The sequence below is a fragment of the Aphidius gifuensis genome, linkage group LG6 (genome assembly GCF_014905175.1).
Source record: "Aphidius gifuensis isolate YNYX2018 linkage group LG6, ASM1490517v1, whole genome shotgun sequence".
NCBI classification, from domain to species: domain Eukaryota; kingdom Metazoa; phylum Arthropoda; class Insecta; order Hymenoptera; family Braconidae; genus Aphidius; species Aphidius gifuensis.
In genome coordinates this window covers 113,923-135,178 of record NC_057793.1, presented here as the reverse complement: position 1 = coordinate 135,178, position 21,256 = coordinate 113,923, and the positions used below count along the sequence as shown (strand labels likewise).

The 21,256-nt window shown below is 27.1% G+C and overlaps 2 protein-coding genes across 2 annotated transcripts; one reads left to right on the top strand and one right to left on the bottom strand.

Moving 5' to 3' along the window:
• The first annotated feature begins 15,478 nt into the window (after positions 1 to 15,478).
• On the top strand, positions 15,479 to 19,680 carry LOC122858567. The gene is made up of 5 exons (XM_044161522.1): positions 15,479 to 15,687; positions 15,850 to 16,014; positions 16,095 to 19,050; positions 19,141 to 19,249; positions 19,332 to 19,680. The coding sequence occupies exons 1-5, from the start codon at positions 15,645 to 15,647 to the stop codon at positions 19,350 to 19,352; spliced, it is 3,294 nt and encodes a 1,097-aa protein (XP_044017457.1). The 5' UTR covers positions 15,479 to 15,644; the 3' UTR covers positions 19,353 to 19,680.
• Positions 19,681 to 19,790: 110 nt separating this feature from the next.
• On the bottom strand, positions 19,791 to 21,208 carry LOC122858579 (methionyl-tRNA formyltransferase, mitochondrial; the record flags this gene model as incomplete). Its single annotated transcript, XM_044161547.1, has 5 exons — positions 20,977 to 21,208; positions 20,680 to 20,883; positions 20,483 to 20,605; positions 20,232 to 20,410; positions 19,791 to 20,161 (listed from the first exon to the last, which is right to left on the bottom strand). Coding segments are annotated over exons 1-5 (1,005 nt in total), but the record flags the coding sequence as incomplete, so codon positions are not given.
• Between the last annotated feature and the right edge of the window lie 48 nt (positions 21,209 to 21,256).

The following is a 21,256-nucleotide window of genomic DNA, read 5'->3' as shown; positions in this document are numbered from 1 at the left end:
CGCCTCTTTTGCCCTTCTTTCTTTCTCTCTCTCTCTCTATATATATATTATTTTTATATGTATATAAATAAATAAAATGAATATACATATGTACAAAGTGTGTATCCTTGTTTCTCACGCAATAAACCAACTTTTTATTTTTGACCTCATCGATATCATCTATAGCTATTCCAAATGATGATGATGATGATGATGATCTGTATTTTTTAATATTATTAAATTTCCTATAATAATATATTTTTGCAAGTTGAATTAAAATAACAAATAAATGATGAAGTAGCAAATTTTTTCGAGAAAGGATCAAAAAACGATAAATAATATATTAAAAAGGGCTTATTCGCAGAATATGTCATAATCACATCATCATCAATGGGGATCCTTGTTGATAAAGAGAAGAGAAGAGAAGAGAATAGAAGAGAAAAAATAATATTTAAACAGACACATTTGCGACTGACCTTATTTTTCAAAAAATATAAAACACAAAAATTTATTCAGCTGGAATTATTTTTAAATTTTTTGTTAAAAAAAAATATATTTAATAAAATTATAATTGAAATAATTTATAATAATTTGTGGCCAAATAAAATAGTTGCATGCTTGAAATAATTGTTATTATATATTATAAATTCAATAATATAATAATTATTTTAGTCTATAAAATTCAATAGAACTTACTAGCAAATTAGCAAAGAATATTCATTTTATATATTTTTCAAACAATATACATAAATATACTAAACTGGATGCGATTATCATTGATCCATTGTTGTCCTTGTTGTTTTTTAAAATAATTTTGTCGTTATTGGTTTGCTATGTATTTTATATTTTATTTCTTTAGAAAAATTTAGTACAAACCACAAAATATCATTCATTATTGAATTTCTACTTTTTTGTTTCTTTTGATTTTTTTAAATTCATTTTTCTTCATGGTTATTTTCTCTGCAGTCATTATGTATTGCTATTGTTTGACCGACGAGTCATCCTGCCGCGCTCCGTGCGAAAAAATCAGTAGTATAGCCTTAACTTTGACCGAGACGGTTTTTTTTTTTTCATCATCATCATCCCATCGGCACGTGTGTATCTTTTAACCTAATGATTCCGAGAAATCATTTCAAACGAAAAAAAGTAGAAACAAAAAGAAAAATTTTGGAAATTTTAGAATAATTATTTTCATGCGGATCATGTATCGATGGATTTGAAAGATTTACAAATTCGATCTGGGTCAATATTGATTGTTTTTCAAATAAAATATCCATTAGGGTGATGAAAAAAGGAAAAAAAAAAATAAAAGAAAATTGAAAAGGTTATTGACAAGTTTGGTGAGATAAAATGATTTTTTTTTTTGTAAAATAAAGAAAACTAAAATGATGCTATCTTTGCTTGGTCCAGATATACAATGTATACCTGTAAATGAGATGCTAAGTAATGCATAGATAAAATAAGAAAATAAAAGTAAAAAGGGGTGCAAATACCTCAGGGGCGTAAGGTCCAGTTACATCTTTCCTCGCTCAATTAGCGAAAACAGGTAGGATAAAGTTTTGCGGTGTAGCAGAACGACACTAAGGTGGTCTCAAAAAAATTTAAGCAACCTGATCTGTCTTGGCCACCACTACCATCACCACCACAACATATTTAACAACATTTTTTATTTTTTATTGTTGGCAATCTTTGTCATGTTTCGTCTTGTATTTCCCGATTAGATATATATTTATTTTACCAAAGTAGCTGCAGCTAAAGATACGATTATCCCTATTTAGAAAAAAAAAAATAATTGAATTAAATTAATTTTATTTTTTTATAATATTATTTTCTCACACCTCTGCCTGCACACATGCAACAACTAAATGAATTTAATTTAATTACAAAAAAAAAAAAAAAGGATAAATGTGATTTAGTAGGGCAAAACATTTCCAGCCCACTTTTAATTTCAAATGTATATGCCGACCAATTGTTTTGATAACGAATTACTCGACATTTATCAAAATCAATTTTACATAGGTATACAGTTATGGGAAAAAAAAATAAAAAAAAGAACGAGACTTTGCAAAAGAAAAAAAAGATTAAATGGGAAAGAAGAAAAGAGGGAAAAAAAATAAAAAATAAAAAAAAACAAGGATGATGGTTTGGCGTCGATGGCGGTCGAGCCTTTGGATGCCTAAAAAAGCAGCCAAGACTGGCAATGGGCGTGTGATGAGTAATTAAATACAAAGTGAACTCATTTGGTCAAGCTCAGTGGCAAATAACACGTTTCGTGACTTGGACAACTAGACGATTATTTATGAGTCCAGCATACATGTGAGTATATTGTTTTATTATTTTATGCAGTATATATCGACAGCAAAATGCATTTTTCGAAAAAAAAATTAATGTACTATATAATTGACGAATGAAATTATTTCAATTGACATTCAATTTTAAAAGCAATAGCATATAGTTTTTTTTAGTTTTTTAGTTTTGAAGAATAATGATAAGAGCCTCGAGATCTATGCCCGAGGTCTGAATGAAAAAAACATGGATCTATATAATTTATTTATTTGCAAACGTGCAAGAATCATCATCAATATATATTTCTAGGAATTGCACGCATTTAGGTGGCATATCTTAAAAATATTAAATAAACTCAAACAATTTAGTCAGTTGCCTCGGGATATTTCAAATTTAAATTAAATCATTGATTTCTGTATTTTAAGAGAAAAAAAAAAATATATATATATTAATCAATTAGCTATAGCTATAAGAAGACGACGATGAAGCATTCTCATTAATTTTTATTTCTCATTAATACATGCGGTGCAAGTTGGGATCAAGTTACCCACAAGGGGTGGGTCGAGTAAATGTATATAAGAAAAAAAATTCTTCTAATCCCACCGAAAATACAAAATAAAAAATAGTTCAAGACGATATATAACCCCATCCTTAAAAGTTTCTCTCTAATACCGCCCCTGTTTTTTATTTTTATTTTTAAAAACAACCCGATTAATTTTTATATATTATTTACGAAATACATATAAGATCAAAATAACCGACAATACATTTATATATAATCTATGAAACAAAAGCAATCAAGTCACATATGCTTTCTTTTTTTGAATTTATTACACGCGTGTCAAAAAAAAAGGAAAAAAAAATAGCTGTGATTTATAAATGATTCATCATCTATATAGATCTTTATAAACAATCAGCCAAAAAATCGTGTCGAAAATAAATCAATTAGTTGCTGTTTCGACTGCAGCATAACACCGCCACACATAATATACCTACTGCATATAAATTATTCAAAATTTAAATATATTATGCTCTTGGCAAAATTCCCGTCACGCAATTAATCAAAAACACGACTACTGTAAATGTTTTTTTTTTTTAAATTTATTTTTCAACTACGCATAATACCTATATGTATATGTATATAAGTAATGTTAACATATATATGTGTATATGTAATATGTTAACGCTCACTCGTTTGATGAGCAAGACCAAGTTAAGGTAGAAAAACACCAGCACGCGCCAGCCACACGTCTTAAAAGTATCTCTACTTTTAAATGCATTTGTATTTATATACATTTGTATACATATATAGGTGTACATGATCACCTGAGACAGTTGGCAAGCGAAGAAATATTATGTCCAGACCAACAATATTTAGCCCTCTCCAATTCCTATACATTGTAAATACTTTTCAGTTACTTTTCAGTATTTTCTTATAGACTATAGCTCTAAGTTTGTTCTTTGTCTGAATTAATATTTATATATTCACTTGAACTTGCTTCTTAGACATTTATACAAATTACAATGTAATAAGTCGACGTGTGCAGTTGGATCTTTAATTTTCTGCATGTTTTATTTTAAAAATCCTACAGGTTATATAACAGTACAGAGATCTTATCAAAAGATTATCCTTAAAGGTTGAAAATTAGTTGTCGTTTATATGGTACATGAAATAAAAAAAAAAAGTTCCGATGTCACGAGACATGCTGTAACTCAACAAACGTTGGATAGGTATATATTATGTTTGTACCCTTGACTTGGCTCGAGTCACCCTTTGCCCAAAACAACGCCTTACATTTTTTTTTTTTTTTTTCTTATTTTTTTTTAACAGTAGTTTGTCAGTAGATTAAAGCTGCAGTGTCGAGCTTATGCCTGCTCACCGTATGCTATCCATATGGCTCACAAATATCTATTAAACTTGAATTTCTAAAATTTTGAAAATTTCATTTCGAAAAATTTAAACTATATGTTTATTTAATTGTGTTGCATTTTGTCTTTACTCTTTAGTATAAAATGACTTGTTAATTATAATTAATCACATAGAAAAAAAATATAATTCGCTTGCATTTATGATTTTGTCGTTTCATTCATTCAACCACCTTGCTTTATCAAAAGAAAATGAAGAATATTACATTGAGTTGTAACGGTGTGATGGGTGGCAACGGATGTGGGCGGCCCAATTCAATATATGTATTTAATAATATTTTGTATATTTAAGATGCCTTCACGACTTATCCGATTAATCCACTATCGACTTTCATCTTTAATAAAAATATATTCGATGGGCGCATTTGCTTATTTATTATTATTACACAACTTTTTTTTATATATCCCAAATATTGTATATATATAGACAAGGCATCATTCTCGAATTAGCAGGCGGAAGCATAAAGAAGCTAATTTTTTTTTATTTTCTTAATAATAATATAATCAAAGGGTACAATATGGGTTTTTAAATTTGTTTTTTATAGAATTGTATGCAGGGCCCTATTTTTCATATATATATACAGGAAATTAAAATTACCATGGCAATGCTTGGATCTTTTATAAATTAAAAATTAAAAACAATATATATATAATTTTGTATATTTTTTTTGAAAAAATTTAAAGAAAGTGTGAAAATTGATGGTGATAATTTATATATATATAAAAAAAAAAATTCTTTTTCACCACATTAAAAAATGTATTTTATTTCATATGTAAAAATAATAATAGAAATAAAAATCATCTATTGATAATAATAATTAGATAAATATAAAATAAAAAAACAAGCATAGCTGTATAACAAGATAACAAGACAGATATCGAGCATGTTCAACACACGATACGTTTATGAGAGAAACAAAAAAAGGATCAGATCATTTTGATATTTATTTACTTTTTATTTTTTATTTTTATTTTTTTGGTTATCCTCATCTTGTTGTGTATACATATTTAAGAGAAGGGTGATGCTGATGATGCTGATGATGGTGATGACGAGTATTGGTCTTCTGAATGAATAAAAAAAAAAAAAAATAATAAATAAATAAAACAAGCGACTATTTAGACCCAGATCAAGAGAAAAAGAGCGAAAATATTCTGACATCACAAGAAACAAGAGGATATTTTTTTTAGGGAAACACAAATAACCTGATGATTTTAAAATCAGATAAAATATATTTAGTGTGTTGAAATAGGTGCGAAGTGTCCAGTCTTGTTATTTTATTTTATTTTATTTTTATTTCATTTTATATTTATACCTTTTTATACAGGTTACTATATAGATTTTTTGTCCTTTTGTTGATTCATCTAATCAAGATAAGAGCTTTTAGGAAAAGTAAAATAATATTAGGAGGAAAATTATGTCTATACTGAAATTCTGTTGTCTTAAAATTAAATCATGGATAAATAATAGTTTGGTTTTATATTTAAATATTATGTCAGTTGAATTAAATTTAAATGTGCATTCTTGTATTTTTAAAAAATAAGAAATAACAGGGATGTAACGGTGTTGAATTGATGTGCATGCATCTATTTATTTTTTATTTTTTGGGTAGGTAACAATTTCACCTGTTTGTGTAAAAATATTATTGGCTAAAATAACGTAAGCTTACGCATCAGGCACAGGTTACAGGTTACAGGTGTCAACGAATAATATATTATTTTTACGTTATTTGATACTACATTCGATCCAAATTCAAACTGTGTGGTCCACATATTTTTTATAAATTTAAATATACATATATAAACCATATTATAACAATGGTCAACATATGTATATAATATAATACAATTGTTTTTCAAATATTAAATATATCATCATCATCATCTATATTGATGACTTTCTAAAACAAAAATATTAAGAAATAATGAAAAAAAAAAAAAATTAGAGATTAATATTTTTTCGAAAGTAATAAGTATATTATTATTATTATTATTATAACGAAAATAAGAGTGTCTTGTTAAATGGCTTATTCGAACACGACAGATTATTACCGCAAGCCAACCAATTGGTGTCATTTGCGGCATATCATCAAATAACCATGGTCTGCAGTTATTTTGTCAACCTTGTTTGCGACCACCTGTGAGACTTTAACAAATAATATATAATTCATCTTGCAAATTTGCTTTTTTTTTTATTTTTTCAAAAATAACATTATTATGAAAATCCTAGAAAAACACTCAAACAAATATACATCATATACCGTTTAAAAATTATAATATATCTTTGCAAGTAATTATCATTTATTTTTATTTAATGATAATACAGTAATTGTTTAGTTTATACAAAAAAAGTTACTGTATAATCGGATCAGCAAGTGTATATGAGACCGTTGAGCATCTGTGATGATGGCACAAGTGCAGTAGGCATGTTGCTTTTATTGACTCATCTGTATGGCTTCTTGTTGTATCTGCAAAAATATATAATAAATAAAACTTTTACTTTTAATATCTAGTAATTATATTAATTTAAAATTACATATTGTTATTGTTATCGCGCATATATATGAAAATTTAAAATAAATGTCAAAATAATAAATGTAAATTTAATGTAGGCGTTTCTTAAATATATCATTGCAATGTTGAACAACACATTATTGCCAAAAATGGGCGTTTACAAATCATAATAATGTGATAAATGTTTGCACCCTGTATATGTGTGCAATTTTGTTGAAGCTTATTGCCAACAAAAACAACAACAAACTGTCACTTTTATAATTATTACATGCATTTATTGCATTTTAACAAAGACACAAATTATCCATTCTCTGACATGCAGTATAATATATTCTATTATTTTTTATTTAAAGCGAGATTCATATTAGAAATATGTTAGAAAGAGGCATTAAGAGAAATCATATATAGTAATTTTTCCAATTTTTATTAAAAATAAATATAAAAGGCCACCCATATACTGGCATACATATTAGTTGATGTTGTACAACATTAATCATCGTCCAGCATGAACCCGAACACTTTACTTGGACATCTCTATTCGCTGACCACTCTTTTCTTTTCTTTCTTTTTTTTTTTTTTTTTCTCTAAACGCCCATTTTTTGTCCGTTCATTCTCATAAATATACCACCAAAAGAAATAGAAAAAATAAAAAAAATAATACTTTTGCTAGATGACCTAGAATCAAGTAAAATATATATCCCCCCCACAGTGAAATCACTTCAAAGTTCAGGTAGGTGTATCCATAATCCATCCCCTTGTGATATATTTATGCTCTAATTTTCTGGCCATAATATAATATGTACATATCTTGTTTTTTATTTTTAATGAAACTCCTCCATATGTGCGTATATACCTATCTCTGGGAGGTCGATATTCTATTTCCATAAATTCTATATAAAAAGTAAATATATTTTACATAATTGTCTATTATTATATCATAATTATATATATTTTTTTATTTTTAAATTATAATTTTTTTCAAATCAATAAAAGAGTATAGAAATATTATTGTATAAAAATAATTATTATTCAACTGTATATATATTAATTGTTTGTGTGTTAATTGTAATGAACAAGTTTTCTATATACGGAATATAAATTTATACAAAGACATTGTATATGTTAAAGGTACCAATACAATACATTCACCGTTTTTTTTAATTTTTTTTTTAAAGGGATGAAATTTCGTTGAAAAATAAATTTTTTTCTCAAGAGAAAGTGACACGTTAGCGGGTCTAGTTGGATGCTTTATATATTGTGACAGGTTTTGCTGCTGATGCTGACACTAACTCGGCAGCATGTTTTATATATTTAAAAAAAAATACATTTATGATGAAGGTGAGTTAAATGTGCGTGCACACATGAGGTGTCATATGCCATCATTAAATATATATCTTTTATTAAATATTAGCTAGAAGCAAGTGGAAGGGTTTATGTAAAAAATAAATATTTACATATTTATTTTTTAATAATACATGATGCATCTTATATACTTAATATATAAACAGTTAACTCATCAATAAATTTGATATTTAATAAAGCAATCAAGTTAATATGTGATGTACTAAAATGAGATAAAAAAAAAGTTGGATACCGTCATTATGATCCCCTTTAATTATGTATGTGGATTGGATCGCGGTCTTTGCCAACCAGTTAACTGCGCGTTGTTTGTTCATCCAATTGGTTTATATGGATATTCGTATTCGTATATGGGTGCATATTATACTTACACTTTTAAACCAATAAAAATTATATACACAATATTTCTTTTTTTTTTTTTAATTTAAAAAATCATAGATAATAAAGTCATTGCGGCGTTATTAATATTGTATAAAAATATATATGAAAAAGGATCACATGACCTTCGAACTTATTATTTGATCTGGCTTCATAAATATTTTTTTCCCAAAATTTCTACTTCGAAGAAATATATATTTGCAGCCTGCAAAGGATGCGATGAGATACATCTTTTAAATTATATTTTTAAGCGGAAGTTGTGCTCTACATATTATACATAGATTAATTATAAATTACTAATTTATTTATTTATTTTCTTATCCGTTATATTTTTTATTTGTGTATAGATGCAGGGTCTTGACGCAATATACAATATATACAAATACATTTAGGGGATGTTGAATCGACACGCGTCATGATTTAATTGGAACGTGCTATATATTTTGTATTTTACATCAAATTGACGTGTGGTGGGTATGCTGTGAAAAAGAGACATGGTATTTTTGAGTAATTAAAGACTTGAGGGAGAGATGCCAATTCAGCAGATAATATATATTATATAAATTTTGTTTTTATTTGTTATTTCAAATTGACGATACATTGTGTTTTAAAATATATAATCATATAAATATATCTAAACACGTCAAAGTGTCTCCAATTTATTTATTTTTTTAAAAATATTTTTTGTGCTTGTAGCGTATAAAAACCGGATACTATTTAAACATTAAGTTGTATTATTTTAATAAAAAATATAATTGAATTGGTAATATATAATAATGGATTTTTTAAAAAATAATACAAAAAAATATTTCTATTGTATTATTGTGACAAATGACTGATGAATCTATTGGATATTGGACATATTGCCTTTTTTTTTTACAAAAAATGCACCTGCAAAAATGTTTTTTTCTTTCATTGTTGAATGAAGAAAAAAATTTAGAAAAAATAGTAGCATAAAGAATTGCTAAAAATTCTGATTAAATTCAACAGATGAGTAAGAAAAAAATTCAAAAGAATATATATATATAAAGAATTGCAGAGGATGGAAAAAAAATAAATATAAATAAATAAATAAATAAATAAATAAATGCAAGTTTAAAAAAGATAAAGAATAAACGAATATAGAATGAAAAATTCCTAATCCTATATTGTATATTGGGTATTTATTTATTTCATTCTTGTGATGCACAACATAACAACACTCGAAAGACGCAATCGATTCTTTAAAACAGACCAGTATAGCACGTATATTTAGCATATCCAACAAACTGACAGCGTGTTATTTTACCAACTATACAAAAAATTTATTTTACAAAAAAAAAAGGATTTAGAAAAAGGTTTTAACCGTGTGTGTGTGTGTGCCAAAAGGGAAAAAATAAAATAAAAAAATAGGCCCCACTTGAGAGCCACCAACCTATTGAAAAAGGTTTAATTTTAAATACTTTTAAATACTTTTAAATTCAACGTACCCAAAGAATGCATATTCTGGACCACAACATATCACTTTTTTTTTTTTTTTTTCCTCATTCTCAACCGTGAGTTACTAAAAAAAAAATTTTTCTCTTAAAAAAAGGGTAAATTACCCTTGAATGAAAATAATAGACCATTATAATTTCAAATTTTTGTTTTGTTAAATTTAAAAAAATCACTCAACAAGTGTTGAATTTTTTTTTAAAAATAATTTTCAATAAAAAAATTAGACAATAAGTTTTGTGTCAATATATATATAGTTGAATAAACTTTGACCAATTTCATGCGGAAACAATGCAATGTTTACACTACTATATAATATATAAATAGTCAAACAAACTTGTTATGTCTCAAGTGCCATTGAAATATTTTTTATACTATTTATTTATTTATCACTCGAGTCTTCCTGTGTGTGTGTGTGTGTGTGTGAATATAATATATACATATACAAGTTGTAAACAATATGTGAATTGAATCTGTAAAAGATTTAAAGGGTCCTTTCTATTCAAGTGTCACACAATATACATATATATAAAAAATAATGAATCACCCTTTATACACATATATTAATAATATACATTCATTGTCTCTGTATACTTATTAGTTATTAAATGTGTCTTGTTTTTTCATTATATTTAATACTCAAAATTGCATTGTTTTTTTTTACTTGATAATTTTATCGCACACAAACAGACACATGCAGCATTTAACAACCGCATAGTCTTTAGATGCGTTTCAAGGAAAAATATTAAAAAATAAATATTTCAAAGTTATGTGCCGAGTCATCATGCAATAGCTGCAGCAGCCAACAAAACGATTATGCATGAATATATATGCGGTTGAGGGAAATGTTTATTATAGCACAGTCAAATTGCTACTGAAAATTGTAGAGGTGATGACCCAGCTCGAAATTAATAGAACAATAACAAGTTGAGTCCTTTTCGCAAAAAAAAAATAAATAAATAAATAAATAATGTTACCTCCTACTGCGATGATGAAGAGTCTTTTTTTTTTTTTTTTTTTCTCTGGAATATCACACTCATCCGACATCCATCCATCCATCCATGGTTTGTTGAGGTTTAAAAATTAAAAAAATTAAAGACAATGTAACGGTTGACTTGATTGATGCTGAGAATTTAAAAAATTAAAAAAATATCAAATGACATTGTTTAGATAGCACACTGCAGGTTGATTTGGTGTGAGGCACTTGTGTATATATTTATTGTTAAAGATCTTGGTGTATGATAAAAACCATGATCATCACCTCTTTTTTTTTACATATTCGTATTAGCATAATATCAATGGCAAAAAAATCAATTTTACTAACAAGAGAAAGAGGGAGAGAAAAAAAAGATTATCTACGTTGGTGAGATTCAAAGTTTAAAAAATAATAAAATAAAACAGCCACACAATGACGAGTCAATTTTATAATTATTTTCAACGTGTCAATTTGTTATTTTAACACATTTTAAAAAATTTTTAAGTTTTACCAATGAGCGTGTTAAAAAAATAAATAATAATTACAACTCAAAGTCGTCATTATACGCAGGTATATAACTGCAGCCGAGATTCTTGAAAATATTATAATTCTATTTTCAGTTGAATTGGAAAATTTTGAAAGATAACAAAAAAATAATAAAGGTCAATAAGAATGAAACAAGACAAGATATACATATGATGATGATGATGATGATGATGAAGGTGGTCCATGTTGGCAACTCGAGATTTTTAAAAAATGCATGAAGATGAAATGGTCTCCTCTCTTCTCTTTCGCATCATGTTCACATGCTTCCCACGGACTCACATCGCGTCTCCATTATTCCCTTCGATCTCTTTTTTCTTTATATATTTTATTTTTTATTTTATATATATTATACATTTAACCTACTCTTCTTCTTTTTATATTTTATTTTTATTTTGTTGTCTCGTATCGTCGGCGGCCCCGTCCATCGTTCCGGTCCATATATACTGTGTGTGCATCATCTCCATTCTCCACCCATGGGGCCCTGACTTTTTTTATTTTTATTTTTACCTCCTTCTCACCATCTCCGTTTCGATTACCTTTACAGTATACCTCGTCAGTCAGCTCATCTTCTTTATTTCTTGAATCTTGACTCGTCTGATTCTATATTGTACACATATATATATTGTTTGCTCCAGAGTCATCAAATACGTATATCAAAGAGGGTAGTGAGAAATTCTCTTCAATGTTCTCACACCCTCCTCTTTTTCCTTTTTATTGCTCAAAATTATAAAAAGAAAAAAAAAGTAAAGAAATCTAATGTGCATTAAATTTTCCGGGGCGTTAATATATGTAATAATAAATTTTTATTTTTTACAATTTTTGTAGTCGTAAAAAAAAAAAAAATTAGTTCAAGAAGTAATAAAATTTGAAAAAAAAAAAAAAAGTTTGGAAATTACATATTTATATATAAATGCGTGGCAAGACGCATATTAAATTAAATGAGAAAAAATAAAAATGATGAAAATAGTTTTCTTAAATAATTTTAGGGTTGATTGTTTTCAATAAAATTTAAGAAAAAAAGGAGGAGAATTGAAAAATGATGATTAAGTATTGTTTTGGCTCGACGGAAGTTGTATCTAAAGACAGCAGCAGCAGCAGCAGGATGTCGTTTGGTAAATGACAATATAATTGCTGTAGATGAAAGACACCATGTAAAGTTACAAATTGAAAACAAAAGTGCCTTTACAAATAGGAACCTTTTTTTTTTTTCTTAACGATACATATATATAATACTTTGTCACAATTTTCCAAATCTTGGTCATTTTGTTGTCTTTAATGTGGCACTTGATCTGGTTTCTTTGTCGATTGTTAGTCACGCCGACAAGGCGGGACCAAAGTCCAAAAGAAACCAAGAAATCCTTCTGACCTAATGGGATATGTTTTTTTTTTTGGAGTCAGCGGCTTTTCTTTGAAAAAAATTGCTACTTTTGTGGTTATTTCATGTTTTTTTTTTTTTTTTTAATTTTTGTTTATTTTTGAAATAATAATATTTCTATATTTTCCATATCAACAATAATCATATTGGAATGTGTTGCATGCATTTAAATATTTTAGATGAACAATTAAAGTTCAGCTGATCACTTGACCCCTTCAGCATTAAATACCAATAATTATCCAATTAAATATCAAAGAATTGTCAGACAATCAAATAAAAAAAATATATACATATTAGGTATATATAAAATTTTATAAAACAAAAGAACGCAAGAAGAATCGGTAAGCCACGATGATGATGATGGTGGGGATACAAGAGTTAATTTGATAATTGCATTATTTCCATCGAAACTTAAATACTACCTTTCCAGAAGAATGTTTTTTTTTTTTCATTTTCGAGTATATACATGTGTACAGTGTTTCTTTGAATCTTATTTTATTTCAAAATCAAGAATCTATAATTTTTTTTTAACTCTATATGAGCATGTTTATAATTTAATAGATATAAAAATGTATAAAATATTTTTATGAAAAACAATATAAATAAATAAATAAATAAATAAATAAATATGTATAGATAGAGAGAGAAAGAGATTGAGACTGGTGGGGATAAGCACGCGTCAGCCACGCTTCCTCATGTATATACACCTGGAGTTCCAGTTGGCTAGCGTAAGACACTTTTAAAATTCGATTTTCGATTTTATACATATATACCAAAATTTTTGGTGGAACCAATTCTCAATTATTATTAACCAATTATTATGCCACACGTGCAAATCCCTATATGTATATATATAGTTATATACACACGCAACAATTGCGTCCAATTTTATTTTAATCATTTTATTTAAAAAAAAAAAAAAAAATTTATAAAATTTAACAGGTAGTTATATGTTTGGTGTGTAATAATAGCAAAATATTAAAATTGGTATATATAGTAAAAACGTGCTTGGCACACTTATTGCGGTTTAAACGGAAGTTTGTTTAGCAAAGTGGAATGAAAATGTATTATCACTTGTAAGTTATCCGCATTTTAAAAATTATTTTTCAACAAATTAATTCGAAGCACTCGAGCATATTTCCATTAAAGATATATGATCAATATGTTTTTTTCATGATCCAATCAATTGGAGTTCCTTTTATATATTATACGTACAATTTCTTTGAAGAAAAATCAATAGGCTTCGGAAGTCTTCCGGATCTTTAAATAAATTTTAAAAAAAAATAAATTTCGAGACACTACAACAAGTCAAAAGAAACCCGATAAATTCAATAATATATATAATTTTCTAAATTTCCGAAAATATTACAAGAAAAATTAAATATATACCCAGCGATTATTTACTTTTTTAGAAAAAAAACAATCAACTGCAGCGTACCGGAAAATTTCTGACAATTAAAATTAAAACGACTCCAGTCAAAATAGTATATATTCAACTGCAGTAGGCAGTAGGCGGGATATTGTTGAATGTCGGGTTTCTCTTTAAATTTTTAGTGTCCGACTGAAAATTTAAAAATTATAAAAAAAAAAAAAAAAGAAAAAAAGGAGGACCAAAAAAAATATCGTCTCACCAGTCTGTAGTGTTATTAAAATTATATATTAAAAGAAACATTATTAAATAATTGAAAATAAAAATCCAATAAAAAAAAAAAAAAATTATATTAAAAACGGATGTTGAACAAGATTAACATAAAGATTATGATAAAAATTAAAAATTAAAAATGCTGTTGGATGCTGTTGGATATTTAATGGGTGTGAAAATTCGTTGTTGCAGCGTTAAAATAAATGCAAGTAAAAAAAAAGAGAGGAAGGAAGGAAGTGATGATGTTGATGATGAGTCTTGAACATGGGGGTTGGGCATTATAAAATTTGTGTAATTTTTGGTTGGTTATTTTACAATATTTATATATGATAATAATGTCGATAGTTTTAATGGTTGTTGAAGGCGCCTGGATCATCGTTGATCACACGCCCACCAGTTTAACCCTATTCAAAAATTGTAATGCGCCCACTTGTCCATTATTATTTGCCCAAGCAAAATATAGTAATTGCATATTTGTTCTTTCAGACTAAATTACTTGTTTTTTATTTTTTATTTTTTTCTCTCATAATTTTTGTGCGTGAGGCTCCTGTATGCCAAAACACCTTCATCATCATAATCATCATCATATGGACCGATGATGATCCGAGAGATTATTCAGCTCAAAGAGAGCAACATCATTTAATATTTAATATTTAAAATAACAAAATATCGATAATCACATTAAATTCTTTTTTTGCAAATTTGTTCAACAGCAATTTATTATTTGTTGTTATAAATTTTAGAAAAAAAAAAACAAAATATTTACATTTATTTCAAAATTAATTATTAATAATTTAAAAGCTGAATTATTAGCGGTACTTTTTTTTTTTTATTTTTTTTTTGAACATCGGTAAGACAGATTTTACGTAGTTGATAAAACAGTAAAAACATTTTTACACACATGCATACATACACCATCTATGATGAATAGTGTATAATGATAGTTTTAAAAAAAGCAGCAGCAACTTGCAAAGGGTGGCAGGCAGGGGGGAGAACGCCGTCAACAATATATTATAAATCGTATGGTTGTGGTGAATATACGTGCGAAAAATAAAAAAAAAAAAAAAAAAAAAAACAGATTCACACAGTAATGTTCAATTGTTATTTTTTCTAAATATTTATATTGAAAAACATTGATGATATAAAATTATAAACAATAATTAAATAAAATAAAATATTAAAAATTAAAAAATATGTCTCAAGAAGATGACGTGAGCTTCTTGTACAAAACAATGAGTAAGTTGTCATTACAAGAAAGAAAGAAAAAAAAAAAAAAAAAAAAACATAATAATAATTTGCATGTTTTATTTATTAATTATAATTTGTTTGTATTAATTTTAAATTTAATTATAAATTACTCAATTGATGATGTGTATTTTTAATTTTCATAAATTTTAGTTGAACGTGATCCTAAAAAACGACGTGTAAAACCGGTGGAATCAGCTCATCAATCATTGCTTGATTTTGATATGGGTGAAAGCTCTGATGACAGTGATTTTCGAATTGAAGATCATTGTGAAGAATCAGATGATGATTCAGTTGATTCAAATGACAATGGAAAAGGTAAAAAAACAAGTCATAAATATATCTACTTATAGCTATTAAATATTAATAATGATAATAATTTTTATCAACAATTTTAGATGAAGAAGACGATGATGGTGATGGTGATGGTGATGAATCTGATGATTCAATGAGAAATCCATTAATTGGTAGTAAACAAAATCATCAATCAGAGTTAAAAGTAAGTGATGTGATACAACAGGCTAAAGAACAAGCATCAAAAGGTGGTGTATTAGATGAAAAATTAGCTAAAATGTTAATATGTTGTGGTTGTTTGGGTGATAGAAGTGATGATATTAATGAAATTGTTGAATGTGATGGTTGTGGTGTAACAGTACATGAAGGCTGTTATGGTGTATCTGATGTTGAATCATTTTCAAGTACAGATTCATTGTGTCAATCAGCACCATGGTTTTGTGAGGCATGTAGTGCTGGTATACAAGATCCATCATGTGAATTATGTCCAAATAAAGGTGGTATATTTAAAGAAACAGATGTTGGTAAATGGGTACATTTAGTATGTGCATTATATGTACCTGGTGTTGCATTTGGTGAAGTTGATCGTCTTGCAAGTGTAACATTATTTGAAATGGCATATAATAAATGGGGCTCAAAATCATGTTCATTGTGTGAAGATTTAAGATACTCAAGAACAGGTGTTTGTATTGAGTGTGATGCTGGTATGTGTCATACATATTTTCATGTAACATGTGCACAAAGAGAAGGTCTATTATCAGAGGCACACAGTGAAGAAGTTGATCAAGCTGATCCATTTTATGCACACTGTAAACTACATTCAGATAAAGCACTTGTTAGACGTAGACGTAGAAATTGGCTTGCATTACAAATACGTTCACAATATAGACAACAATTATTAAAACAACCAGAACATTTTGATACTGATGAACAACGTAGAATTCAACGTAAATTAGCTAAACATCGTCATAAATATCTTGCACATAAATCATCACGTGCATTACCATGGGTACCAACACAAAAAATGCCACGTTTATTAACAACATCAGCATCAGCATGTCGTCAATTAGCTAAAAAAGCTGAACTTATGGGAATTGAACGTGTTGCACTTGAAGCACAAGAAGCACAACTTGTTGCATTAACTGATGTTAGAAAAAAATGGCATATACCACCAGCATTTAGTGTTGAATTTATTGGTTATTATTTAGATCGTAATCTTCGTGTAACATCAATGAAACGTAAATTACAAGAATTACTTGATACAAATGCTGAGTTAATTAATGAACAACCAAAAATTGATAAAAAATTAGATGAAGCAATGCATAATAAAGATGAACAAATTAAAATTAATAATAATTTAAAAGAAAAAATTGAATACTACCATAAAGTATTGAGAAAAGCTGGTTATATTAAACCATTGCCACTTGTTTGTGATATTGCAAGACCATCAAGTATTCCAACAACAATTGCACCAACAACAACAACAACAACAGCTCCAATTGCAACAACAACAACAACAACAACTCCAATTGCAAAAACACCACCAACAACAACTGGACAATTATCAAGTGGTATAGGTCTTGCTGGTGTACCAACAGCAGCTGCATTAAAAATGGGTGTTGGTTTTCCATTACCAGTTACAAAAGGTAGCCAAGTTGGGCGTGAAGGACGTGTACTTAGTAGTCAAGCACAACAACAACAACATCATTCTCATTCTCATTCTCATCATCATCATCAACAACAACATCAACATCAACATCAACAACAACAGCATCATCATCATCATCAAAATCAAACACAAAATCATCATACAAATATTGTCATTAAACCAGAATTAACATTACGTCATCAGTGTGGTATTTGTAGACGTTCAACAAATCAACATTTATTAGCTAAATGTGATACGTGTCAATTGCATTATCATTTATCATGTTTAACACCACCATTAACAAGAATGCCAAAAAAAACAAAACTCATGGGCTGGCAATGCTCTGAATGTGATAAAGAATCATCTGGTTCTGATGTTGACAATGTTGATACATCAGCACCACGTAAATTACGTTATTGTAAAGATGATAATTTAATTGCATTAACAACAAATGATCATTTAACAGCATCACCACAATTAGTTACAACAACAAATAATATTTGTGAAAATACCAATAATACAACAAAACCATCAACACCAACAACACCAATACAAACAAATACTATTATTGTTAATAATACAAATAATACAAATAATATTATTGATAATATTAATCCAACAATACAAAATACAACACCAAAATTAACAATTAAACCAGTTAATCCAAATCCAACATCACCAATAAATAATGATGTATTATTATCAACAACAACAACAACAACAACAACACCAATTCAAGAAGAAACAACACCAACACCAACAGCAGCATTTTCAACAAATAATATTTCAATAACACCAAGAGAAGGTTCACCAGAATACATGGTTGCACCAGCAGATGGTACTGAATCAGTATCACAAAAAAGTGCCAAAAAACGTAGACGTGAAAAACACAAAAGATATTCACCAGATCCAATAACTGGTGTTAAACAAAGAAAACGTAAACACAAAAGAAAAAGTATGGATATTGAAAATCCAGATAATCCAATACAACCAGAAGTACATAGAAGAATAACCATTAAAATAAAACCAATACCACGTCCAGCTGGTGATGATTCATCAGCATCATGTCCACAATTATTTGTTGCATCATCAACAAGTATTGAAATACCACCTCCATCATCATCATCATCATCAAATAATCATGTTTTTCCAGTACCTGTTGCACCATCTCACATAAATAATAGTAATAATAATAATAATAATAATAATAATAATAATAATAATTCATCATCATCATCATCGTCAACTTCATCAACCACATCAACGACTGTTCAACAAATTCAAAATAATCCAACGATACCTCTTACCAATCCACGTCTTTCTGCTGGTGGTAATAGAAAAATAAAAGAAGCTGAATTATTGACTCAGTGCAATGTTTGTAATTTATCTGGTACATTACAAAATCTTGTCAAGTTAGTATTATTATTTTATTTCTATATTTTTTTTTTTTTTTCTTAATTTGTTGATGTATTATTGTTTTTTGTTGAATGTTGTTTTCATAGATGTGATGAGTGTAAAAAATGTTATCACTTTACTTGTCTGGAGCCACCAGTTAAAAAATCACCAAAACGACGTGGATATTCATGGCATTGTGCTGACTGTGATCCAAGTGTAAGTCAATAAATTATATTTTTATTTTTATTTTTTAAAGAAAAAATTGTTAAATTATTTTGTTTTTTTTTTATTTTTATAGGCATCTGAAACTGAGAATTAATTGATCATCAATTAACAACAAACAACACACACACTCACACAGTACTGCATTCGATTAATTTTGTAAGACATTTATCAATTATTATTATTTCAAACCGTACAAAGGTAATTTAATTTTGTTTTTTATTTTTTTCGAAAAAGAACATTTGATTGTTATTATTATTATTATCATTTAATACTTGAAATTAATTTTGCACTATTTTAATAAATTTAATTTGATATTTTATTATAATGCGAGTATTTTTTATGATTAAATAATAAACTAATAAATTTTCAAATAGTACGCTGTAAATGTATTCAATAATAAAAAATTAAAAATTAAATAAAAATAATGTCATTAAATTAATTAGAAAAATTTCATTTTGTTTTATTATTAAATAATATATTTATCTTTTATTTTTACAAAATCATCATGATCATGATGATGGATTGATTTAAAAAATTTATTATTTTGATTATTATTATTATTATTAGACTTTAGAAAGCCATTGTTGAAATCATTTGCATTCATTTTTCTATGATTGGGTATTGTTATTTCTTCAATAGACACCCACTTGTTGTCATGACATTTAACTAAAAGTACATTATTTTTACAATCATAAATAATAGCACCTGGTGATGAGGCCTCGAGATTTTCATTACAGCTTGGTGAATCATTGTGTATTTTAATACCAAATATTTTGACAATTTGATTATTAAAGACAGTTGTCAATGGATAAATACCAATCAATGATCTTTGAAGATTATAAACTTGTTGAGCTGTCATCTCTGTCCATCTTACAAATGATATATTTTTATTTATTTTTGGTGCTGAAAATAAATTAAATAATTATCATCATCTATTTATGTTGTTAATTATTATTTTAATTATTATCATTACCATAAGTTGCTTGAGTATCACATTGTTTTCTTCCAGAATAAATTAAATTTGGTAATTTTTCAATTGATTTAATTAATAATTGTCCTCCAGTGTTTGCTAGTCGACTATACAATTCTGGATGTGTCTCATCGGGGCTAATAATGACCTTTTGTTGATCCAGAATTTCACCAACATCAAATCTAAATAAAATTATTTTTAACATTATTTAATTGACTATTATATTATTATTATTGGACAATTGTTTATTTTACTTTTTTGGCATTATTTTCATGATAGTAACTCCAGTTTCATTGTCACCGTTCATAAGTGAATGAATAATTGGTGCTGCACCTCTCCATTTTGGTAGCAAACTTGCATGAACATTGATCATTCCTCTATCAAAAAAAAAGGTAATTATATAATTGATAATGTTTAATAAGATAAAAATAAATAAATTACAAATACTTGCAATGGAAATGATTGAATCATCCAGGATGGTATGAGATGTCCAAAAGATACAACAATTCCAATATCAAAATCAATAATAATATTTTTATCAAGTGGCCAAGAGTGTATTTTTATTTGTTGATCTTTTGCATATTTAAGCACATTATTTTCATGACCATTGTATGCTGTCACTGTCTCCAAACGTTCAAGTAGTCTCATTGATTTGCTATTTTTTATATTTTAAATAAATACAATATATTATTTTTGCTTGTTATGTTTACTATGATTATGGTTTTTATAAAATATAAAACGTACTTACTATTCTTTGTGTAAACATTTTAAACTTTCCAAAGCAAATTCATCTGTTCCAAAAAATAATACTTTCCATCTATTTTTATTATTGTTCATGTTGTTGTTTTTATGTTCCATCATCAGACAACTGGTCATAGTGGAAAAAGTTTTCTTCCATTGCTTGTATTTTTTGAAATGATGATTGACATTTGTTGTTGATGTTGTTAATAAATTGTTGTGTAATATTCTAAGTAAAATCATTTTTGTTTTTTTTTAATTTTTATTATTTTTTCCATATATATGAGCTT